The 26,723-nt window shown below is 40.4% G+C and overlaps 1 protein-coding gene across 1 annotated transcript in view; it reads left to right on the top strand.

Moving 5' to 3' along the window:
• AOX1 (aldehyde oxidase 1) overlaps positions 1-26,723 on the top strand; it is a 108,687-nt gene that overhangs the window by 31,410 nt on the left and 50,554 nt on the right. The window contains exons 11-19 of the mRNA XM_006862040.1: positions 2,312-2,463; positions 2,867-2,960; positions 5,566-5,675; positions 9,953-10,137; positions 11,069-11,231; positions 12,701-12,793; positions 21,150-21,319; positions 21,706-21,832; positions 25,315-25,437. Of these exons, the coding sequence (XP_006862102.1) occupies positions 2,312-2,463; positions 2,867-2,960; positions 5,566-5,675; positions 9,953-10,137; positions 11,069-11,231; positions 12,701-12,793; positions 21,150-21,319; positions 21,706-21,832; positions 25,315-25,437 (1,217 nt within the window). The remainder of the gene's footprint in view (positions 1-2,311; positions 2,464-2,866; positions 2,961-5,565; positions 5,676-9,952; positions 10,138-11,068; positions 11,232-12,700; positions 12,794-21,149; positions 21,320-21,705; positions 21,833-25,314; positions 25,438-26,723) is intronic.

Here is a 26,723-nt window from a genome sequence, read left to right as displayed (position 1 = left end):
GGTGTTGGATGAGAATATTGAAAGTGCCATGGGCTGCCAAATGAACCAATAGATCCATTTTGGAAGAAGTGCAGCCAGAGTGCTCCTTGGAGGCCAAGATGGACAAACTTCGTCTCTCATCCTTTGGACATATTTCAGGAGGGACCAGTTGCTGGAGAAGGATGTCATGTTTGGTTAGGTGGAGGGTCAGAGAAAGAGAGGAAGACCCCAACAAGATGGATTGGCCAAGTGGCAGCATCGATGAACTAAAGCGTGGCAACAGTAGTGAGGTTGGCCCAGGATCGGGCAGTGTTTCATTCTGCTGTGCATAAGGTCACTATAAGTCGATACTGACTTAATGACACCTAACAACAACAACAACATGTTGATTGAAAATTAAGATACCAGTGTGAGTTCAGTTCCAGACCTGAAAGGTGACCAAGGGCCATAGTCTCTGGTTCTGACAATCTCTATCTGACCAGTAAGCCTGCTCCTTTTTATGAATTTTCGTTTTGTTCCACATTTTCTCCTACTTTATCCAGGACTCCTTATGTGATTCCTTTCAGAACAGTTTGCTAGGTGTAGCCGGGGACCATCTTGTTCTTCTTGTCTCAGGGACTAGCATTCATGTCCTCCATCACTCCATTTGACTAATTGTTTCCAAACATTTTATTCGCGTTTAATTTCTTCTACTACCCAGTTGCTTTTCAGCAGGGTGTTATTCAGTTTCCATGTATTTGACTTGGTTTCCTTGGTCTTCCTATTGTTGATTTCTAATTTGATAGCATTGTGGTCTGAGAAAATGCTTTGTAGTATTTTGATATTTGTAAATTTATGTAGATTTGTTTTGTGACCTAAAACATGGTCTATTCTGGAGAATGTTCCATGGGCACTGGAAAAGAATGTGTATTGTGCTGTTGTTGGGTTGAATGCTCTGTATACATCTACGAGGTCCAGTTGGCTTATTGTGTTGTTTAGTTCTTCTGTGTCTTTGTCAAGTTTCTTTCTGGTTGTTCTATCCATTTTTGAAAGTGGTGTATTAAAATCACCCACTCTTATTGTAGATTCATCTATTTCTTTCTTCAAATCTATTAGAGTTTTCTTTATATATTTTGGAGCTCTTTCATTGGGCGCATAGATATTTATTATGGTTATTTTATCTTGTTCAATTGTCCTTTTAATCATGAGATAATGTCCATCTTTATCTATTATGCTAGTTTTTGCCTTAAAGTCCAAACATTTTTAAATTTCATTTCTCTTCTTTTCTCTGGACAGGGAGAGACCCATAGTAACAAGTTAGGTGACTACTCATGAGCTTTTAAGATCCCAGTCACTACTCACCAAAGTAGGATGTAGAACCTTGTCTTTGTGGATGATGTTATGCCAGTTGAAGGTCACTTTTTTTCTTAGTTAAAATGCACTTATCAACTTATTTCCTTTAACTAACTTGTAAACAGAAAAATAATCATTCCTAATTATTATAGACAGAGATTCTTTTAAGAATGATAACATTCTGGAAGGAGGTTTGAGTGAGAATTCTCTGTCATAATAGATACTAATTATCTGAGTAGTCAGATTTTGACTGAAAATGTTTTGTGACTTTAGTGCCAGAAATGTATCAGCTATTGAGTGAAAGGTAGTGTACTAGATGCTAGATGGAAGATAAAAATGAAGAGTACAATTTATTTTCTCTCTAGAAACCTAGTAGCAAACAAAACAAATTTATATAATTAGCAGCTTACAGATTGACTTTTTCAGTTTCAAGGGAAATTGATTTCATAGCACTGAAAGGCAATGTAATTATGGGTTTGAAGTATGAGATCTAGAGTCTAATTTTTAAAAATTTATTTTGCTATTGTTGAGACTATACACAGCAAAACATACACCAACTCAGCAGTTTGTACATGTACCAGTTAGTGACACTGGTTACATTTTTCAAGTTGTGCCCCCACTCTGAGCTCTTCCTCACCATTAACATAAATTCACTGCCCACTAAGGTTCCTAGTGAGTCTTTTGAGTTATGGTTGTCAGTTTGATACCATATAGACAGTTGAATTGAATTATTAACTATGTCATAAATTAGCAGTAAAAACTTTGGCAACTTACTTAATCTCAGTTTCTTCGTCAGTGAAAAGGGGCTATCATGTAGGTCTATTAGGATTCAAGCATTCAGTTTGACATAGTGAGTGTTTAAAGAAGTTACTCTCCATCACGTCCATCACCACTGATAGTAAGTCAGCATGGTGTCCAGTACAAAGATCCCATGTCTGCAGTTCTGATGTAACCATCATTTTCAGGTTAGTAGTAATCATATTCTTCCAAATCATTTCAGGGCTGACCTTAGGTGCGGGCCTCAGCCTGGCTCAGGTGAAGGACGTATTGGCTGATGTGATCCAGAATCTTCCAGAGGAGAAGACACAGACATATCAGGCTCTCTTGAAACAGTTGAGAACTCTGGCTGGGGCACAGATCAGGAACATGGCTGTATGTATTTGGTGACATAAACTCCCTGATGGGTGTCCCTTAGGTTCCTGATAAATCATAATGTTGTCATTATTTTGGAACAGACAAAAAGAATAGTGTCCTAAAGCTTGACTTAGTACATGTTAGCACATTTATTTTGGTAATTACATTATTGTTGTTGTAAGGTGCCTTCAAGTTGATTTGGGCTCATAGTGACCCCATGTGACAGAACAGAAGTGCTCTATAGATTCCCTAAGCTGTAATCGTTATGGATGTAAATTACCAGGTCTTTTCTCCCATGGAGCTACTGGTGGGTTTGAACCACTGACCTTTCTGTTACAACTGAACGCTTAAACATTTTGTCACCAAGACTCCTTGGTAATTACATTTCTGGAGTAAAAATGACTCATTACTTTTTAACAAGTCTTTAGGAGGCCACATCATGAGCAGACATCTTGATTCAGATCTGAATCCCCTCCTGGCTGTGGGCAACTGTACCCTCAGCTTGCTATCAAAAGGTAAGTGGTGGATCGTACTCGGGGATTAAGAAGGCTGCTCTTCCTACACTTTTTCCTCTCTGTGGCGGTAATAAGAAGTCCAATTCTAAAAATGACTCTTCCCTGGAATATTAGTAATTCTTCTCTCTGCTTTCTTGACACTGTAAAATTGACCAGTCTAACTGTAACTCCACACACTCCTAATCTCTTCATGCCTTTCTTTTTGTGACCTTCTGTTCGGTATTTCCCAGAACTAGTCATCATACATTGAACATTCTTGTGTTGGTTAGTGTCCAGATGAGACCTGATCAGTAGAGCAAACCATACGCTGTTGGGAACAGTTGGGCCTTTTTAAAGACATCCTCTAGATAATGTTCTGACACCTACATCATGCTGTGGGTTTATATTTAATTTATACTTCATGGAAATCTGTCCATTTTGTTTTCTTTCTGTTGAACAATAGTTGAAGTTCATTCTATATTTATTTACAGGACTTTTAATGTCTCTGTCATAGGTCCAACTTGTTCAACAGTATTAGTCTTTCCTAAAAATTTTTTCCATTTAAAAATATAAACTACTTTACTATTATCTTGCAAAAATAGGAGACCAGCCATTTGTCTCAGAGCACTCTCTCTTCCATACCTGGGTTTGATAATTCATTGCAATGACCACATAGAACTCAGAGACAATGCTCACAGTTTTGGGGATGTATTAGGGAAGTTAACAGATTACAATTCAGGGTCAGAAATGCTCAGGGCATAGTGGGTCCAGCAAGGACAGCTTCTCCTCAGCGGTGCCCACAGGCAGACCTCTCTTTGCCAAGACAATGTTACTGCTGCTAATAAATGCCTCATAAGCCACAGCCTGAAGGCACATGGCTGTAGCTCCATGGATCAGCAAACCTAGCCCCCACCAATTAAGTGCCTGAAGGCATCACATCCTGCAAGCTCGTCTTCTGCTCAAATTACTCAGCTTTACTTGCTCCTTGAGCTAGGAAGCCCTCCTCTGTCTTGTGCTCTGGTACTTGTTTCTGCTTTGCCAATTCACTGGTGTCACAGCTTTCTGTTCCTGGGTCAGTGCACAGGGATCTCAGGGTCCAAAGGACATACCCCACTCCTGGCTTTTCTTTGATGGTAGTGAGATACCCTCTCTTGCTTTTGAGATGGTTCATTTTATACTTATGTTAGTTTCAAGTTTTTACAATCACAGTTAACTCTGTTAACAATTGTTCACAACTGAATTATCTCTCCTGTAAGTATTTTCCCCCCACTTTCTCTTACCCAGACCAATTAGGAAAAGAGTTGCTTGGTGGTAGTTACAGAGTATGGCTGAAAGAGACATTAAATAATTCACTACCCCACGGATCTGCATTCTTAAATATCCACTATCTAAGCACAAAATTTCTTAGGGAAGCAGATTTGCATTCATCATTTTAAATTTAAATAACATCCCTTAGAAAGTTCATACAGTGAGAAACAGGTTTTGTGGTATGACTTTAGACATTGAAAGTTTCTTACCTTTCATTCCAAATTATCTTTACACTGCTCTTTCCTCAATATGCTGATTGTTGTTAAGTGCTGTCGAGTTGGTTCTGACTCATAGTGACCCTGTATAGGGTTTCTGAGTCTTTTAACATCTTTGGAGGGGAAAGCCTCATCTTTCTCTCACAGTACAGCTGGTGTGCTTGAATCACCAATGTTGTGGTCCACAGTCCAATGCAAAATTATTCTACAGAGTCACCATGTTCTCTAATATGCTGATTTGTTGTTGTTATCAAGTGCCATGGAATTGGTTTTGACTCATAGACACCCTGAATAGAATTTCTGAAGCTTTAAATCTTTGGAGCAAGCAGAAATCCTCAGCTTTCTCCCACAGAACAGTGGATGAGTTCTAACCACTGACCTTATGGTTCAAAGTCAGCAGTGTAGTTCAAAGTCCACTGCATGTCTTATATGCCACTGTGCTCCCCAATATGCTGATTAGAGAAAACCAAAAATTTTTAGGTGCTAGAAGGAAGTGTTATCAAATAAGACTGTCTCACTAGTATTCAAACTCAATAAAGTGATTTATTTGTTTTTGTGTCTCTGGTACTTATAATAAATGTTTGTTGAATGACTTAATCAGTCTATCAATAGATATATTAATATCTATCTGGTAGCGTAGTGGTTACGAATCGGGCTGCGAACCTTAAGGTCAGCAGTTCGAAACTACCAGCCGCTCCGCGGGAGAAAGATGAGGCTTTCTACTCCCGTAAAGATTTACACCCTCAGAAACCCTGTACAGGGTCGCTATGGGTCGGAATCGACTCAACGGCACTTCACTTCACTTCACTTCATTTTCTAGTTATAAAACTCAAAGTGATCTGTTCTCTTCAGGAAGGAGATTGTTAAGGTCCTGTTCGATCTGAAACTCCAGCCTGCCCTCCTAAGTATTTTTATCTATAAGCGAAAAACAGAAAAAGTAGGGCCAAGACTGGAAAAAAACATTGGAAATGCCATTATAGGGTATTTGGTAGGCTCCATATAATCAGTTTCCTTGGGCATTTGGTAAAATAATTGTCTAGATTTTGGAACTTTCATTTAATAGACAAAATAGACTCCAGGGAAAGTGTGATTTCTTTCCACAGAAGGAAAACGGCAGATTCCATTAAGTGAGCAGTTTCTCAGAAAGTGCTCCCATGCAGATCTTAAGCCTGAAGAAATCTTAATCTCAGTGAACATCCCATACTCAAGGAAGGTGAGAATGTCCTTTCAATTTTTTTTTTTTTTTTACCTGTGAGTCTCCAGCTTGTTTAATGCAAGAAATGTTGTTGAGCTGGGAAGATAAAAACCCAACTTCAGAAAATGGTCATTGTTGTTGTTAGGTGTCTTTAAGCGGATTCTGATTCATAGAAAACTTATGTACAACATATCAAAACATGGCCAGTCCTGTGTCATCCTCAAAATTGTGATGCTTGAGCCTGTTGTCGCTGCCACTGTGTCAATCCATTTTGTTGGCCAAGCATGATGTCCTTCTCCAGGGACTGCTCCCTCCTCATACCAACCCCAAAGATGATGAGATGAAGTCTTGCCATTATCCCTTCCAATGAGCATTTTGGTAGTACTTCTTTCAAGACAGACTTGGTCCTTCTTCTGACTGTTGTTGTTGTTAGGTGCCATCAAGTCAGCTCCAACTCATAACTACCCAATTCACAACAGAATGAAACACTGCCCTGCCCTGTACCATTCTCAAAATTGTTATGTTGGAGACCATTGCCGTTGCCACTGTGCCAATGCAGCTCATTGGGATTAGTTCTCTGTTTCACTGATCCTCCACTTTACCAAGCATGATGTTCTTCTCCAGGAAATGGACCCTCCTGATAATATATCCAAAGTATGAGAGATAATGTCTTGCCATCCTCGGTTCTAAGGAGTATTCTGGCTGTCTGTTCTTCTCTAACACCATACCTTAAACACATCAGTTCTTCTATGGTATTCCTTATTCATTGTTCAACATGCGTATGAGGCCATTGAAAATCCATGGCTTTGATCAGGGGTACATTAAACTGATATCATTGTTCTTGAACACTTTAAAGAGGTCTTGTACAGTAGGTTTGTCTAATGCAATATGTCATTTGATTTCTTAACTGCTGTTTCCTTGAGTATTGATTATGGATCCAAGCAAAATGAAATTTTTGACAACTTTAATCTTTTCTCCAAATATCGTGATGTTATTTATTGGTCCAGTTGTAAAGATTTTTGTTTGTTTTTTTACATTGACGTGCAATCCATAGTGAAGGCTATGGTCTTTGATTGTGATCAATCATAGTTTGAGTCCTCTTTGCTTCCAGCAAACAAGGTTGTATCATCTGCATATCACAAGTTAATAATGAGTCATCCTCCAATTCTGATGCTGTGTTCATCTTTATATAAAATATTTTATATAAAATATTCTTAAAATATTTTCTCAGCATACAGACTGAATAAGTGTGGTGAAAGAATGCAACCCTGATGCATACCTTTGCTGACTTTAAACCATTCAGTACCCTCTTGTTCTATTGGAATGACCACCCTTGGTCTTTGTACAGGATCCTCATGAATACAATGAAATGTTCTGGAATACTGATTCTTCATAATTTTAGCCATAGCTTGTTATGATCCACACAGTAAAAAAGCCTTTCCATGGTCAATAAAGCACAAGTAAACATCTTCATGATAATCTCTGCTTTCAGCCAAGATCCATCTGATGTCAGCAATGATGCAGAAAGCATCAAAAGAAGATGGAAGGAATACACAGAGGAATATCCCTTGTACACATCTTCTTCTGAGTTCAGTATGACTTTCTGGCAGTTCCGTCAATGTACTGTTGCAACTATTTTTGAATTCTCTTCAGTAAAATTTTACTTGCATGCAATATTAATGATATTGTTTGATGATTTTTACATCCCATTGGGTCACCTGTTTGTGAAACGAACACAGATATGGATCTCTTCCAATCAGCTGCCTTCCAAATTTCATGATGTAGATGAGTGAGTGCCTCTGTGTATTCCTTCCATCTCCTTTTGATGCTTTCTGCATCATTCAATATTTTGCCCATAGATTCCTTCAGGTTTTCAAGTTGAGGTTTGAATTTCTTCTTTAGTTCTTTCAGCTTGAGATATGGTGAGCGTGCTCTTCCTTCTCTTTTGGTTTTCGAATGCCAGGTCTTTGTACATTACTTGACTTTGTCTTCTTGACCTGTTCTTTGAAATTTTCTGTTCAGCTTTTATACTCCCTCATTTCTTCCATTCACTTTAGTTTCTTTATGCTCAAGAGCAAGTTTCGGGATCTCTTCTGACATCCATTTTGGACTTTTCTTTCTTTCCTGTCTTTAAATGACTTTTTGCCTTCTTCCTGTGTGATGTTATTGACGTCATCCCACAATTTCTCTGGGCTTTGGTCATTAGTGTCTAATTCATCAAATCTGTTCTTGAGATGGTGTCTGAATTCAGGTGCAATAAATAAGGTCATATTTTGGCTCTCGCGAACTTGTTTAAGTTTTCTTCACCTTCAGCCTGAACTTGCATATGAGCAGTTGATGATTTGTTCTACCATTATCCCTGTTGGCTAACGATACTGAGCTTCCCCGACTGTCTCTTCCCACAGATGTTGTCAATTTGATTTCTGTGTATTGCCTCTGGTGAGGTCCATGTGTGTACCTTTTATGTTGCTGAAAAGATATTTGCAATGAATAAGTCATTGGTCTTGCAAAATTCTGTGGAGATCTCTAGCATCATTTCTCTCACTGAGACCGTATTTTCCATATTGTGTATTTTTCATATTGTGGAGGCTTGCATGTTGCTGTGATGCTGGAAGCTGTGCTTTCTCTGTGTTTCCTGTAGTCACATTCCAATCAACAATAATTATCAATACATTTTGATTACATGTTTGATCAGTTCAGACTGGGGAAGTTAGTAGACTTCTTCAATATTATCATCACTGACTTTAGTAGTTGGTGTGTACGTTTGAGTAACAGTGGTATTAATTGGTCTTCCTTGTAGGCATATGAGTATTATCCTATCACAGACAACTTTGTGTTTCAAGATCTTGAAATGTTCCTTTTGACGATGAATATGATGCCATTTCTCTTTAACTTATTTTTCCTAGCATAGTAAACCATATGATTGTCAAATTTATAATGGCCAATACCATCCCATTTCAACTCACTAATGCCTAGGATATAGATTTTTATGCATTACATTTCATTTTTGACAACTTCCAATTTTTCTAGATTCATAGTTCTTACATTCCATGTTCCAATTATGAATAGACATTTGTAGCTGTTTCTCTTCATTTTGAGTTGTGATCCATCAGCAGATGAAGGTCCCATAAGCTTTGCTCCATTCAGGCCATCGTAGACAATTCTTCCCCGTTGGTACTTTGAGTGCCTACCATCTTCAGGGGTTCATCTTCTGGCACTATACTATATGTGATAATGTTTCCATCTCTGGTACTATATCTCTGTGCCACTGTTATTCATTAGGTTATCAGTGCCTAAACATTCAGAAGTAGTCGGTGCTTCCTTCTTCTTTATCTGTCGTAGTCTGGATGGAGGCTCCGGGGAAACCTGTTCACCATGGGTGATCCTGCTGGTATTTAAATACTGGTGCCTTAACTTCCAGCATCACAGCTACACACAGTCCACCACAATATGAAAAACTGGCAGATGAGTGCTGGATTCTTCTGGCAGTCCATGGGATCTCCAATATTTTTTTGCCAGCACCATAATTCCAATGCATCGATTCCTCTTTGGTCTTCCTTTTTCAGTGTCCAGTTTTTGCATGCATATGAGGCGATTGAAAATACGGTGGTATGGGTCAGATGCACTTAATTCTTCAAAGTGACATCTTGGCTTTTTAACACCTTAGAGAGGTCTTTTGCATCAGATTTGCTGAATGCAATATGTTATTTCCTGACTGCTGCATCCATGGGTGTTAATTGTGAATCCAAGTATAATGAAATCATTGACAATTTCAATATTTTATCCATTTATCATGATGTTGCTTATTGGTCCAGTTGAGGATTTTGTTTTCTCTTCAGGAAATGGTACAAGGAGAATATATTAGGAATTGTGAAACTTTTATTTGTATTCTGCCTTCCATGTAATTTTTAGAACCAAGAGACTATCTCTGCCACTCACTCTCTCTTTGTCTCTATCTCTTTCTGTCTTTCTGTCTCTGTGCCTCTCTCTTAAGGTTACTTTCTAAGATATTAAAAATAATAATAATAATGGCCAATACAAACTGCAATAGAACAGAATGGAAAGAATAAGGGATTTGGAGTCCAATAGCTCCACATTTGAATCCTAATTTCAAATACTATTATGGCTTCCAACTACTGATGGAATCCCTCTGAACCTTGTGTTCCTCATCTGGGATCATTAGGCCTGCCACAGAGGGTTTGAGGAGTATCACATGAGGCAGCATGCATATATTGCTTGGTGTGTATTTGGTACTCAGTGTGTTTCTACATGTGCCAATTAACTTTTACTTTCAGTGGGAATTTGTGACTGCCTTCCGACAAGCTCAGCGGCAACAGAATGCACTTGCAATTGTCAATTCGGGAATGAGAGTCTATTTTGGAGAAGGTGATGGAATCATAAGCGAGTTATCCATCTCCTATGGAGGCATTGGTCTGACCACCATATGTGCAAAGAATTCCTGCCAGAAACTCGTTGGAAGGTATGGCATCATGTCTGTAGTCACCAAACAATGGAGCAACTCCTTTTGTGGTGAGATGTAACTGCAAGAAGAAAGACACTTAATTCCCTTCTATTTAATGGCACTGGTTTCCAATAAGATTTCCTGAGTAAGTATGATTATAGTTCTGTATGTCTTGATTTTAGTGAATTCCAAGGCAGGTATTGTATACACTATGTGTGTGTGTGTGTGTGTATGTGTGTGTGTGTGAGAAAGAGAGAACAGCTAACTCCTATGAACCAAACTGATCCCACTGCCGTCGGAGTTAATCTTCTACAGTGGTGGTGGTGGTTATGTGCTGTCTTGTCAGTTCCGATTCATAGCGAACCAACAAAGGGGCCTAATCATACCTACGTCATAGGGCAGCTGGGAGGATGAAATGATTGAGGTGCTCAAAACCGATCCTAGTATGTAGTAAACACTCCCGTGATGGAAGAGTCAGCTCCTATTGGGCTGAGGGCTTTACATGGTTGTCGGTTCTTTCTCCTGACCATTCAGTAAGCCAGGTTCTTCTGTTAGCCCCTCTTACCAATGACCAAGTGGGAGGCCCAGACCAGATGCTTTGAAAGCTCTGGAGCCCTGATTTCAATTCAGGCTTCCTGACACCAGAGCTTATACTTCTGTCCCCTGCATTAAGCTGTTGCTATTTGCCTTACGAGGGAGCCCTGGAAGTACAATGATTAAGCACTTGGCGGCTAACAGAAAAGTCGGTAGTTAGAACCCATTAGCTGCTCCACAGAAAAAAGATGTGGCAGTCTGCTTCTGTAAAGATTTACAGCTTAGGAAATGCTATCGGACAGTTCTCCTCTGTCCTATAGGGTTGTTATAAGGCAAGAGGGATTGGCCTTACACATTGAACCTGTACAGTGATCAATTCTGTGACACTAGGAGATTTCTTTGTTGACTGTCACAGGCCCTGGGATGAAGAGATGCTGTATGCAGCTTGCAGGCTGGTTCTGGATGAAGTCTCCCTGCCAGGCTCGGCACCGGGTGGAAAAGTGGAATTCAAGCGGACTCTTATCATCAGCTTCCTCTTCAAGTTTTACCTGGAAGTGTCACAGATGTTGAAGAGGATGGTAAATGGAACTGATGATGTATTAGCTTTCCCAGTACTGGAGACAACACCCCCTGCTAAATAGCCATAGAATGTAAAGTACAAAAGGAAAAACATGGGGCTTGCTGGGCATGCACCAGGCTGTCTGGTGATGGGGTGAAAGGGAAGTAATTCATGGAAGGCTTGCAAGGAGAGCTCTGAGTTATGGATTTTAACATCTCTCAGATATGTTGTTTCTGACTTGTTGCTTTTCTAGAGGATGTGCAAAAAACTTGTCAATGATTTGAACATATTTTCCCTCAATAAAGCATTTCCTCTACTTGCTGTGATTTGGTTCTAACCCATAGCAACGCTATACAGGGTTTTCAAGGAGTGGCTGGTAAGCTTGAACCACCAACCTTGCGGTTCAAACTGAGCTTGCATTCCAGCGCACTAGCCCGCAGCGTCACACTAGCACTTCATACACACACACACACATACACATTGTTATACACAGGATCGCTATGGGTTGGAACCAACTATACGGCACTTAACAACAACAACAACAACAACAAAAAAAAATATATATATAAAATAGCAAGCTAATACAATTTCTTGGAAAATTTAGTGATTAATTTAAGGCTTTCACACAATAGCTGCATGTCTTTAATTCGGCTTCCTGGTTTTTAAATAATAGCCTTTGTTGACTTTAATTTTCTCTTAAAATGTTCAAAATTATAAAAAATGACCATTAGATGTATCACTCAAAGTCTTGTATAAAGACCAAAATGATCCATTTCCTTCAAGGCCTGGGAATCTGGAATACTTCCTCCTGCTAGTGGGGGCAGGCGTGTGGCCCCTGCATTTTCCTTTCTTCCTGGTTGACCAGGTGGTGCAGAGCCAAGTTGTATCCTTATTTGCAATGGTGGCCTTTTGCTCAGATATTTTTCCTATTTCAAGTGTTCCCTTCCTTTCCAGTTCTTTACTTAGATTCTGTCTTCCTGTTTTATTGGTTTGTAAGTCATGGAATCATTTGGGAGAGTATATGAGAGAACCATAAGCAACACGGAGATGTGGAAGGCTTGGATAGACTGGCTTCAGTTGGTTCTTCACACTGGTGGTGGTGGTTATGTGCCGTGGAGTGAGTTCCGACTCATAGCGACCCTGTACAGGGTTTCTGAGGCTGTAAACCTTTACGGGAGCAGAAAGCCTCACCTTTCTCCCGCAGAACAGATGGCAGTTTCAAACTACTGACCTTAAGGTTCACAGCCTGATTTGTAACCACTACACTACCAGAGCAACTTCTCTTCACACTAGGGGGAGTCTATATGTACTCGTCAGCATATGCGTCCTTGAGGCTAGGGGGCTGCTTGTATCCCCAGAGACCTGAATATGATGAGTACTTCATTGTGTTGAACTTCACTGTAGAAGTGTTTGCTAAGTGTTTGCATTATCTTCATTTCCAAAGTCATCCTGGCACATTTTAAATATCTACACCTGTTCTATTTTCAGGACCCTGTTCACTATCCTAGCCTTGCAGACAAGTATGAAAGTGCTTTAGAAGATCTTCATTCCAGACATCATTGGAGTATATTAAAGTATCAGGTTAGTAGCCTTTTAAAGAATCCCAAGGCCCTGGGCTGCAGCTCCTTCACCCGAACACTCCCACTTCTCTCTCAAGCTTCATAGGCCCAAGCTTCCTTTTGGTGAACTAATAGCCTCTGATAGTACTAGTTAACATTTCAAAATCATTGAAGAATTGTGACAAAAACCAAATAACTGCAATTCTGAAGAAAAATGCCTCTTTTGTCCTTAAAGGTCATGTGTTTTATACTGTGGCCTTTTGCCACGACACGTACGAGCTGGCTAGCTTGCCTTCTGTTGGCTTTGTGGAGTTGGAAAATAACCAAGGTCACATCCTGTGTTAGAGCTGGGGTCTGCTTTGATTTCATTTCCAGAGGAAAAACCGTTCCTGTAGGTTGATGAAAATGCAATCATGCTGTTAAAACAATTAAGCTGCAGATTTGTTCAATCTGAATCTTTGTCTCCACCCAAGGAGCTCTGGTGGTACAGGGGGCTACATGTTGGTCGGTTAACCAGGAGGTTGGCGATTCTAATTTTCCAGCCTCTCTACAGTAATCTGCTTCTGTACAGATTACAGCCTTGGAAACCCCATGGAGCAATTCTACTCTGTCCTACAGGGTTGCTTGAGTTGAAATAAACTCACCAACAGTGAGTTTGGTTTGGTTTTTAATCCCTGGTCTCCAAGTGATTTTTCTGTGAGCTACATCTTATAGTTGAATCAAACATGCGGTCTAAGAGCCATTTTTTAACTATCCTAATGAAGGCTGAATATTAGAGAGAACAGAAATCCTCATAACTTACAAATGGAATTTCCATCTGCAACAACGGAAAAAATATCTCCTGAAGTTATCCAGTTGATAAACTGGATAAGATTTGAATCATTATTTTTAAAAAAGAACCTTAAAATCATCATTTAAAAAAAATAAAACAAAAAAACTTTAACCATGAGAATTGTATCAAGTTGAAAATAAGATGCTTTTAAAGAATTAATGTGCTGCATCTGTTGTTGGATTTTGTTATGAAAGCTTATGTTATGCTGTGTGACTGCTAATCACAAGGTTGGTGGTTCCAACCCACCACTGCTCCTCAGAGGGTCTCTGTAAATTGGAACCAACTTGATGTCATTGAACATTGAAATTGGTGTATACCCCTTGATATTTTAAGTCCAATATCAACACTCATGGAAGCAACAGGCAAGAAATCAAATGACAGATTGCATTAGGCAAATCTGGTGCACAAGACCTCTTTAAAGTGTTCAAGAGCTAAGATGTCAGTTTGAGTGTACCTGACTCAAGTCATGGTATTTTCAATAGTCTCATATGCATATGAAAGTTGGACAATGAATAAGGTGGACCATAGGAGAATTGATGCATTTGAGTTATGATGTTGGAGGAGAGTATTGAAAGTACCATGGAGTGCCAGAAGAACAAACCCATCTGTGTTGGAAGAAGTGCAGCCAGAGTGCTCCTTAGAAGCCAAGATGACCAGGCTTCATCTCTCAAACTTTAGACGTATTATCAGGAAGGACCAGTCCCTGAAGAAGGGCATCATTTTTGGCAAAGTGGAGGGTCAACAAAAAAGAGGGTGACCCCCAACGAGATAGATTGTCACAGAGGCAGCAGCAGTGGGCTCAAGCATAGCAGTAATTGGGAAGATAATGCAGGACTAGGCAGTGTTTTGTTCTGTTGTACACAGGTTCTCTATGGTCAGAACCGACTCAATGGCACCTAACAACATATTCAAAAATGGAAATATGCAAAACTCCATTGAACATGATCATTTTGAAAGTTAAAAACAACTTCCCTTTTCTTTTGTGTTGTCTAAAATATGGCTGCTGCAACTGTCGGCTCACGAATGCTGTTGGTAGTGCTGTTGAGTCAGTTCTGACTCATAGCATCCCTGTTTAGGGTTTGTAAGGCTGTAAATGTTTATGGGAGCAGAAAGCATCATCTTTTCCCATAGAGTGGCTGGTGGGTTCATACCGCTGACATTGTGGATAGCAGTCCAGTGCCTGCCTTAGAGAGTCACCATGCTCCCAGCTCACAAATATACAACTAAGTAAATATTGCTTTGAGAATGAACACAGTTCAAAAGGAATAACAGTGATAACAAATCATTGGGCATTCAAATCATCACAAAGCAAATTGATAATCTAGTACTGAATTCACTGTTTATCACATTCCTGATTATCCTGAAAGAGACTTTGTATAAGTTATTAAAGTGTCTCTCCATACAAACAACATTCATTTCTGCCTTTTCTCTCTGTGTGTGTTTTCCCCATCTATCCACATAGTTGTCAGGGCAACATCTCCACTCAGACTGATGATGTTTTCTCCATTCAGTGCATTTGCTTTGACACATTTTTGATACAGCTTCAAGAAATCCATAATTTGAGGAGACAACATTCCTTCTTTTATAGTCTGCTTGCCACATACTTGCAAGCAGGAAGTAATCAAGTACAACTCCTTTCACCAGGAGGTTTGCCACACTGACTGAGGAAAGAAAGAGGTACTAAATCTTTAGTTAAAATAACCAATTTTGTAGTTGACTTCAGAATGTAACAAAACTAAATTTTGGAAATTCTCCTCAACCTTTCAGCAGGTTTCACACAGCACAAGACTTTTTTCAATCCCTTTTTCATTTTTATAGTTGGAGTGGAATGGAATGTCTATAGATGTGTTTCCTTCGTGTTTAGGAATTATCCAGAATTTTACTTTTCAAGGTTGTAAAAAAAAAGAGAGAATGATGATATTTTATACAAATGTTGTTCAAGATGAGATGCCAGTATAGCACTTTTTTTTTCTTTTCACTTTTTATTGTGAATTATGTGACAATTTACATGGGAGTACATTAGCTTTACAATCATCCTACTGTATGTATATCATTTCTTTGCCATGGTTACTATCCCTGCCATGCATCATCAAACAACCAAAGGGTATACCCCACAAGCCAGCCCCTCAGTCATCAGCACACAGCCCCTCTCCCTCTCTGGGTCTAGAGTCCCCAGCTGCTCCATCTCTCCATGTCATCATCTCTGCCTCCATCTCTGGCATCATTGCTTCTCTGGATAGGGTCCCACACTCTGCTCTTATACCTTGATGGTCCCAGGGATCTCCACTCCTGGACTGTAAAGTCAACCACTTCCCTCATTTTGCTTCAAAACGTCTACCTTTACATTTTCAACCCTCACAATCAGTCCTGATAGCAATTATTCACTATTGTATCACAAGAGACCCATCCACATCTTTCATCAGCTCAACCTAGACAGATTGGATACTACTCAGTGGAGATTCTACCTTCCTCTGCACCCTCTGGATCTAGGCTCCCTCTTGAAAGCTTGTAAGCCAGTCACTTATTGCCTTTTGAAGCCCCCCATTTTGGGTAGCCAATGTCCAAGTTGCCCATCCCTGTCTACCCTGTGTACCAAGGAGGTGGGAATGATCCTTGCTATAAAGATTTATTCCGTCTTTTGAGCTACTGCATCCATACGTGTAGGTCAAGTTCATCAAATTGTATTAGATTACTCTTTTTTTCCCTCCTCTTTCTTCTTCTAGTCAAGTTCTGATCATCCAGTCATTGAAACCAGGTCAAATGGGTATTATCTGCAAGTATGGGTGTTCTTGTGCATATGCCCTCTCTTCTTATCAGCTGGATGCTTCACTCTCCACTCTAGTCCTTTGTGGCTATGTCACTGACTCTGGGCCCAGGAGTTCCCAGGTCTTGCCATACTGCTGGCCAACCAGGTCTCCACCTGTGTTCACAGGAGTGTATTGAACATGCTTGGATTTAGCTCACAGCTTCATTGCTGTTTTTCCCTCACTTCACCTTATCAGTGACCAGTGTGATCATCACAGCATAGTACTTTTGGTGGGGGAGTATTTTCCAGAGGTAGGAAACATATATGTTATGTTATAGCATATAACAAAAATCATATGATCTCTGTTGTGGGCTGAATGGTGAGCCCAAAGAGATAAGTCCTAGTCCTAACCCCTAGTATCTGTGAATGTGAACTAATTTGGAATTTGGGTCTCTGCAGATAAGGATGTCAAGATGATATCCTCTTAATTTTAGAGTGGGTCCTAAATCCAATGGCTGTCCTTATAAGAGAAGGGAGAGAGATTCGAGGCACAGAGAGACTTAGGCGAGAAGGCCATGTGAAGATGAAGGCTGGGACTTGAGTTGTGCTGACACAAATCAAGGACAAATGAAACCATCAGAGACTGGAAGAGACAAGGAAAGATTCTTCCTTAGAGTCTTCAGGATGAGTGGGGCCCTGCTGAGACCTTTAGCTCCAATATCTGGTTTCCAGAACTGTGAGAGAATAAATTTCTGTTATGTAAGCCACCACATTTGTGGACATTTGTTACCTGTTCTAGGAAACTATTATAATCTCCATGTCAGCTTCTCAAAGAAGGTGGATAAAAGAACTATTGATAGTATTTTATGATGTAAAATATGAAGTAATTATGAAGACAGAGCAACGAGCTGTCTCTAGAACTGGTATGTGTTGGGACTGCTTCAGATCTGTGCTCATGCCTTAACCATGTTATATAGAATTTTCACTCAATTTCGTTATTTCCTACATCATGGCCTAATGTCCATCTTTATTAAATGGTGCCTGGATCAAGTTCTAAATTACTTTTCTTAATATTCTCCTGGGTTTTATAAGTTATAAAATCAGGATGAGCTTAACAACAACAACAAAACCCCCCATAAAGTTTATCTTAGTCAATACTCCATTTTGGCTATTTTGCACTATACTGAAGTTAATATTTTAAGTAAAACAAATATGGATGTTAAATCAGTAAATGCTTAAAAGTGGAGAGATTCTAACTGACCATAGTTAAAGAGAAGAGAGAGAATATGCAGAAGAAACACAGGGGGCTTCCAAAAGTTTGTGGGAAAATGGAACTAAAAGATAATGGAATTTTTTCATTAACTGTTTGAAGCCCCCTCCTGGGATTTAGCTGGAAGTCACTATCCTGGTGTGGCACTGTAAGATAGGCACTGAACTGCAAGGCCGGTTTGAACCACTCCGTTGTCAGTTCGAACCCACCAGTCACTTCTCAGAAACCCTACATGGGCCATTATGAGTTGGAACAAACTTGACAGCACTTTTCAACAACAGTCTATGTCTTATAATAATCATAGAAATCATTCTACTTTCTGCATAAAAACATCAATCAACATTTGGTTGACATTTGACTTCTGATCACTTATACTATAAAGATAAGAGTGGCTTTTTGCTTTGTTTTGTTTTCATTTTCCAAATAATTGATAATAATGTTGACCATGTTTTCAAATTACACATACAACTCTTCCCTCTCCTTGATATTCCAGGCCTTTCCCTAGCTGGAGAAGCTTGGGTCTATCTCAGGCTGAAGTTTGTTGTTTAATCATTTTTCCTCAAGTAATTCGGCAACAAGCAAGACACTATTCTCAATCCCTTTGAGCAGCAGAGAGAGGGCAGTGGAGTACTGTATTTTCCACAGCTATGGTTACTTTAAGTTCTCCATTATAATCCTGTCCCCCCACACCCATTCATGGCATGGATAAATTAAATCCAATGTTCAGAAAGAAAAGGAAAGCAAGACCTCTGCTTGAAAAGAACATATACTATGTGATCAGTAGGATCCCAAACAGCTAGAATCTTTCCCTTCGATTCCACAGAACAATGGTCTTGGAGCATTTTAATGAAACTGGAAACAATTCTGAAACTGACAAATTGGCAGCTATGATTGAAACAAGAGTCCATTTTAAATAATGGTATCTTGTTTCAATTTGAGGTCCAAGGAGCACCTGACCCAAGCCAAGTTTCATTTATTGTTATCTCCTGATCACAACATTTTACACGTTACATTCTGGTATTCAAATACAGAAGTATTTTGCTTTTTCTTTGCTCAGAGACTTTATATTATACGGCTTTAGAGATAGGTCTACTTGTGGTGTTTTGTTTTAACCTCCCAGTATATGGTTAACTTGCTTCCTTTCCCTCCTGCTGAACACTGCCATGCAATGCTGTGGAGCCTTTACCTGATCCAGGATGATGGAGTGACACAGTGAACTGCAGTGATGGGGCAGGAAGGGGAGCCTTCCACAGCTTCCTCTGGGCCTCACATTGTGTATCCCAGCATGCATGGGACCTCCCCACTTGCCTGCCCTATCCTGTACCTATCTGGTGTTGCATGATGACTGTCCTGACTGTATGCCTCTCACCTCCAAATCTCTCAGAGAAGGCCCCCAAGAGTTTGGCCTCAGGCCTAGCAGCGAACACAATGCTAACTGAGTCATGGATGGGGGAGGGTTCCATGCCCCAGAGCTGCTGTCTCCTTTTCGAGAATAGCCATGTGTCTGCTTGTCGGGCAGTTTCCCTGGACTTTCTACCTCTCATCTTCCATCACCAGCCCCCTTTGCAGCTACAGCCTTCACCCTGGTCTCTGAGCATTGCCTACATCGTGTCTTTTAATCCCTTCTTTTTTCTTCTTATCTCCAATAATTCTTCTCCCAATATCTACTATATTCATTTCCTAGGGCTACTGTAGCAAAATCTCATAAACTAGATCTGAGATTTTGTGGCACAGATCTCTTTAAAGTGTTCAAGATGCGCCTGACCCATACCATGGTATTTTCAGTAGTCCCATATGCATGTGAAAGTTGATCAGTAAAGAAGGAAGATCTTAGAAGAATGGATGCATTTGAGGTATGGTGTTGGGGAATAGCATTGTAAGTACCAGAAGAGCAAACAAATCTGTGTTGGAAGAAGTATAATAAGAATGATCCGTAGAAGTCATGTTTTTGACATGTCCCTGGAGAAGGACATCATGCTTGGTAAAGTGCAGGATCAGCTAAAAAGAGGAGGACCCATATTTGAGATGGATTGGCACAATGGCAGCAGCAGTGGGCTTAAGCATAACAACAGTTGTGAGATGGCACCGGACCGGGCAGTGTTTCATGCTGGGTACATAGGGTTGCTATTAGTCAGAACTGATTCAACAGCACCTAACAACAACAAGGTGGCTTATAAGAACATAAAGTTATTGTCACACAGTTCTGGAGGCTGAGTCCGAGATCAGGGTGTTAGCCATGTTGATTCTTTCTGAGCCTTTGAGGGAGAACCTGTTTCATGCCTCTCTCCCATCACATATCCCATGATCTTTAGTTGCAACGTAACTCCATTGTTCATGTGTTCATATGCCATATGTCTGTCTCTAGGTCTCCTTTCCTCTTTTATGGGCACCATGCAAATATAACCCCTGATATGACCTCATGTTAACCAGTAACATCTTCAAAGATCTTATTTACACAATCCAATAGACCCTATTTACAGAATACAATTCATAGAATCCACCCAACTAAGAAAGCTAACAATTCTCAGATTTTAAATATAGTGGAGGACAATATGTCTCTTATTCTCTCCTTTAACTAATGGAACGTACTTGTTTCTGAACCAGAACTGTTTTTTAAGAAAAGGAAATGCTGGTGAACCATTGCTCAAATTCCACCTATTTTTTGGCTTCATTCTTTATCAGGAATTTCTAAAATATGAATCTTATCAATGAATTTTAAGATTCAAAATAGGAAGAAGCAACAACAACCAAAAAGGCAGTTCCTTATCACAAAATCCTCCTATTCTTCTAAAATATATATGTGTGTGTGTGTATATATCATGCCTAGATATCAACAGTAAAACAATTTTGATAATAAAAATGTCTCAAAATACATGAACTTTAGCAAGAGGGCATAATGTTACATTATTAGGAAGAGACAGTTGCATATTTACACAAATTGAATTTCCTCAAGAGATGTTTGTAATCTACATTCAAACATAAAAAAATAACTATATCTATGTATATATGTATATATATGTATATATATGGTGACTGTACATCCTGTTTTCTTGGTATTTCAGTGTAGGCTTATTGTGCTGGTGCTGTTATTAATGGTAACTGTTTTCATTCTCAAAAGTATTCTTATTTGGGTATAAATTATATCTTGTTTTTAAGTGCTGTCTAGTCAGCTCTAACTCATAGTGACCCTGTATAGGGTTTCCAAGGAATGGCTTGAAGATCCGACCTTGTGGTTCAAAACCTTGCAGTCCAGTGCTTATCCTACAACAACACACCAGGATTCCATAGCTACTCTCTTAAGGGAAAGGTATATAATATGATTATTTCCATTTTCCTTATGCTATTGTTAAGTGTCATCAAGTTGGTTCCAACTCAGGGTTTCTGAGGAGCAGCTGGTGAGTTTGAACCAACCTTGTAATCCAAACTGACCTTGTGGTCCAGTGCTTATCCTACAGCACCACACCAGGACTCTGTTTCTTTTTTCCCTATAGAAATATAAAAAAATAATACATTGTCTATTTATTAATTAGAGTGCAGACCCAAGGCAACTTTCTCAAGACCCAGTTGGTCATCCCATCATGCATCTGTCTGGCATTAAGCATGCGACAGGAGAGGCCATTTACTGTGACGATATGCCTGCAGTGGACCAGGAACTCTTCTTGACTTTTGTAACAAGTTCAAGAGCTCATGCTAAGATTATGTGAGTGATACAGTTTTTACCCAGTTGGGGTGAATGGTTGTCTCTTTATTTAACTCCCAAATCACATTATTGGCAAAGGATTCCTAGCTCTGTTTTCCCTCAACTAAGAAGTAATGCTTTGAAGAGGGTAAGCTCTTTGTTGGAGATACCCAATGAAAACTAGAGGTGAAAAGGTACTGAAATGTAGGATTTACTCCAGTGTATACCTCCATATGATAACTTAATTGCCCCAGGAATCTTCCCCAAGTTGTCTGACAAAATTATTAGGACAGTTCCATAACATATCTTACTTTTCTCACATCATATTCTCCAAACAGCCACATTCCAAGTGACCTTCAGGCCACATGGATGCTCTGAAGAACCCAGCTGTGTGCTTTCTCACCCAGGTGTATCGATCTATCAGAAGCGCTCAGCCTGCCAGGTGTGGTGGATATTGTGACTGCGGAACACCTTCACGGTGTAAACACTTTCTGCCTTTTCAACGAACCGGAGAAACTTCTGGCAACAGATAAAGTACTTCATTTTTGTTATTTTGTTTTAAATATATATTTTCTTCAGCTAATGGTACTTCATAGTTTCTTAAAGATAGCATCTAGTGTTCACACATCATAAAAGATTCCAGTATTCTTTGAATGTTCATTGTTATTGTTGAGTACCCTCATGTCGGTTTTGACTTATAACAATCCTGTGTAGGATTTCCAAGGAACCTCTGGTGAGTTTGAACCACCAACTTTGCAGTTCAATCCAACTTTGTGGCTCAGAGTTTATCCTACAGTACCATACCAGGACTCCTGGATGTTCATTTATATTCATTTTTAACCTAGGTAAAGAAGTTGACTAGTCATAAAAGAACATATATATATATATATATATATATGTTGTTAAATGCTGTTGTTGTTAAATGCTGTTGAGTCATTTCTGTCTCAGAACAACTCTATATAGGGTTCCCAAGGAGTGGCTGGTGGGTTTGAACCACCGACCTTGCAGTTTACTTGAGGTTGACAGTACAGTGCTTATCATACGGCCAGGACACACACTCTCTCTCACACTCACTCACACACACACATAGAGAAAGAGAGAGGGAGAGAAAGAAAGTGTAGGGTTTCTGAGGAGCAGCTGGTGGGTTTGAACCACCAACCTATCGCTTTAAACTGACCTTTGGGTCCAGTGTGTTATCCTGTAACACCACACCAGGACTCCTATTATATGTGTGGTAGTTTATATTTTCTGGTAGTAAGATGGCATGCTGCTAACAAGTATGAAAGAGAAATGAATAGAGAATAATTTATTTGTTAATCCCTCTTCTGAGCATCTCTCACCAGTACACAGATTTCAACAGGTCCAAAGTTCAAGCCTAACTTCAAGAAGTATCTTCACCATGAAGTATTTCTTTATCCTTTAATCCAGAAGTTCTCTGTCTTGTCTCTGAGCTCACTCTGATCCCTTCATTCAACAAACATTTTAAAAACTGAGTACCTATTATGGCAGGTCACTGTACATAAATGTGGTTCTGTCTTCATAGAGCTTACAGTCTAGGGAAGACAAAGTTGATCATGAATGCACTTTCTACCTTTTATCACACTTAGCTTTTCTATGTCTCATATATTTCCTCCACTTTGTAAAGTTTCTTGAGGGAGGCTCCATGTCTGATTCAACTGTAGCTCACACTCTGCTTCCCACATCACAGGATAAATGAGTCGAGGAACAAGTGATAGCACGGTTGCCACGTAAAAGTTTCACATCATCAAAACTTTGGTTACTGTGTCTTAAGGTATCAGAAGGTTCAACCAGGTTTGTGTTCAGCAGGTGTTCTGCGTCACTCAGATTTCTCAGACCAGGGTTTGGCTTTATAATTTGAACCAGTTCCTGCCTCTGGCTCTCACTGGCAGACTTTGATAGAACTGAAAGTTTGATGCTCTAGCGTTTGAACTCAAAGTTGAAACTCTCCTAAGGTAGGACTTCCTGCTACTGGAAAAAGACAATGAGACGTATGACCTTTGCAGAAATGTTAACTAAACAAGCAAAGCTGTCCAGGGCTGCTCTGTCGTGCTTGCTTTCTGAGGTGTGCGGTGGCTTATCATTGTCTCATTTAGATTTAGATTGTATCATTTTAGATTTGTCCTGTGCCAATGTGACAAACCACAGTGGCGAAACCAGGCGCCTTGAAGAACAGAGAACAGAGCCTTTGTGAATAAGTGCCTTTGTTGGCTTAATTCGTTAAACATTTGTGTATAACACTTTATGTCTTTAAAAAATCATTTCATTATGAAGAATTTAAATTTATACAAAAATGCACTAGTTCTAGTACATATTCCCACAGACCCATTTTTGTCTCATTCATCTTTGTACACCATCCACACCCTACACAGTTTTTGTAGATTTAACTTTGTAATACCATTTTTCTAACTAAAACTACCATATGTTCATTTTAAAAAATATATTATCATATTAAGATTTTTTTTTTTTTTAATGACAAAGTTTGAATTGTGATTATGGTATAGGGTTATAGGGTTGGACATAAAACTAACCAGCAATGGTATCATCACCTCCTAGTCTGACCCTTCATCCAGGGCAGTGCTCATTTTGTTGTTAAGTGCTGTCTAGTAGATCCTGATCCATAACAACCCTGTATAGAGCTTCTGAGGAGCGGCTGGTGAGCTTGAACCATTGACCTTGCTGTCCAAACTAACTTTGCAGGCCAGTGCATTAACCCACAGCGCCACCCCAGGGCAGTGCTAGATCAGTGGTAAATTCTCCCTTTCCGTGTTGGAGCTTGGCTGTGAGTCCCAGCCAACACACCACGTGCACACCTACCATTCATCTGTCAGTGGAGGTGTGTGTGTTGCTAGGTTTCTGAACAGGTTACCAGACTAAGATTAGGAAGAAAGACCTGGCATTGACCTCCAAAAATAAGTCAATGAAAGCCCTATGGATCATAACTTCAATTCATAACTCATTATGAGGATCAGTGAAAAGGAGGAGGGCACAGGACCAGGAAGTGTTTTGTTCGTTGTGCTTAAGGCTGTTATGAGTCGGAACCAACTCCATGGCACCTAACAACAACACGAGGATAATACAGGTCTGGGAAAACTTGTATTCTGCTGTGCATGGGGTCACTATGAACGAGTCAAGGACCAGTTCTATGGTAGCTAACAACAGCCCTCAAAATCCTTGTTCCCTTAGAACATTCTGCCCAGGTCCCAGGGTGAATTCCTTAGGCACCTATCCTCCTGTAGGCACAGTAATGCTGGCTGCCAGCCCCACTCCTTTGGGAAAAGATGTCTTGTGCATGGTTTTGTCTTGACTAATACAGTTTCACATCTTGTCCCAAAAGCCATGGTCTGCCTCAGTTTGTGATGAGGGACCTGCTCAGCAGTAGTGTGGGCTATCACCCAAGCACCCCCTTCCCAGGTGACAGCTGCTCTTCCTCCCTCCTCTGCACTGAAGATGGACTGAGGCATCCTGATGCTCCCTGTCCATGACAAACACACAATGTTTGGTGGCCCTAGATGAAGTCATGTGACAGGCTCTCCCAAGACAGCTGGCCCTGGAACCCTTCCGTCAGCTTGGCCTGGACCCTGAGTCTGTTACCTTGAGGTAGCATCAGCTGTGCCCATCTTCCTTCATCCTCATCCATGACAACATCTGCACCTCCCATAGGGCCTGGTGTCAGCAGGCCACCCCTGACAAATGCACTTGCCAGACCAAAGTTTTTGTTGACTCGGCCTAATGTTCACCTCTGAATTAATGCTGCAAATATAGTTAGACACAGACACGAACAGGCCATGACTGGGTGCCCAGCTCTGTGTGAGGAGTGAGGAAGAAACAGGATCTGAGGAGAGGACCTGTTGTTAAGTACCATCAAGCTGGGTCTGACTCGTAGTGATCCTGTACAGGGTTTCCGAGGAGCAGCTGGTGAGTTTGAACTGCCAACCTTGCGGTCCAGTGCTTATCCTGTGGTGCCACACCAGGGCTATTTCTCTGCTGTGTTGTAGGTATGTTGTGTGGGTCAGCTTGTGTGCGCTGTGATTGCGGATTCTGAGGTCCAGGCAAAGCGAGCTGCTAAGCGAGTGAAGATTGTCTACAAAGATTTGGAGCCACTGATCCTAACAATCGAGGTATTGATGAGTTTTAAGGGGGTGCCAATTCAGAGGCAAGAAGGGCGGGTAGCAATGGTGTTAATCTTTTCACAACCAAATTGTTTTCTGCCTTGGATTTTTTTGTTGAAGCCGGTGTTTTCAGTAATGGAAGGCATTCCAAATGAAATGGAAAAAAGTGTTTTGAGGTAATAGGGATTTTGATAAAATGAATGGATACATACATATGTCACTTGCTGGGGTTGGTTGTATGAAGCCCATTTCTTCAGATTCAGGTAGTCACACACTGTTAGATGACAGCATGAACTAAAAGTGCCATGTTGTAGTTAAGTGCTGTCGAGTCGGTTCCAACTCATAGCAACCCCATATAGGATTTCCAAGGAGTGGCTAGTGGGTTTGAACCACCAACCTTGTAGTTCAAACTGGCCTTGCAAACCAGTGCCTATCCTACAGCACCGGTGGTGGTTATGTGCTGTGGAGTCGGAACCGACTCACAGCAACCCTGTACAGGGTTTCCGAGGCTGTAAATCTTTATGAGAGCAGAAAGACTCATCTTTCTCCCACGGAACAGCTGGTAGTTTTGAACTGCTGACCTTGAGGTTCGCAGCCCGATTCATAACCACTACGCTACCAGAGCTCATTTATACCAGGATAGTGACTTCCAACTAAATCCCAGAGGGAGAATATGTAGGTGGGCACTGTATATCCCTTGGGTCATGAAAGATTTAAAATGCTTGACTACAGTGGCAGGAAAATCTGACTCCAAGTGGCTTAAAAACATAGGGCTTTATTGGTCTCAAACTATGTTAGTGTCAGCAATGTCACGGGAAACATGTTGTTTTCTGCCTCTGCTCTTTGGGGCCCGAAGTGCAGACTTTATCCCAAATCGAGTCACAAGATGATAGCTAGTGACTATGAGCATTCCTTGTTCAGGTCTAATGAGCAGGAGAGAGCACTGCTGTTCCAATATTCTAAGCAGAAGTCCTAAGACTCGGCCTACTGTCCACCTCTGAATTAATGACTGACCAGAGTAATGGAAGGCCTGTTGGCTATTGATGAGGGGGTCAGATTCTTTTGAAGTCATGGTCTGTAGTGGTAGAAACTGAAACAGAAATCTGGACACTGTTTGGAAGGGAAGGGAAGAAGAATGCTCAATGGGAAACCTACAATGCCAGGGACAGGTGGACACATCCTCTAAGCCTCTGTGTTTACCTGATTCCTACTCCAAGGATCTCCCAGGTCACAATGATACTCTCTTTGAGAGCAATATTGGAGACAATATTTTTGTATTCTTTAATGTTTATCTT

Source organism: Chrysochloris asiatica, unplaced genomic scaffold (genome assembly GCF_000296735.1).
Source record: "Chrysochloris asiatica unplaced genomic scaffold, ChrAsi1.0 scaffold00045, whole genome shotgun sequence".
In the NCBI taxonomy this organism is placed as follows: domain Eukaryota; kingdom Metazoa; phylum Chordata; class Mammalia; order Afrosoricida; family Chrysochloridae; genus Chrysochloris; species Chrysochloris asiatica.
Note: the sequence above shows the minus strand (reverse complement) of the source record. Positions and strands in the feature narration are given on the sequence as shown.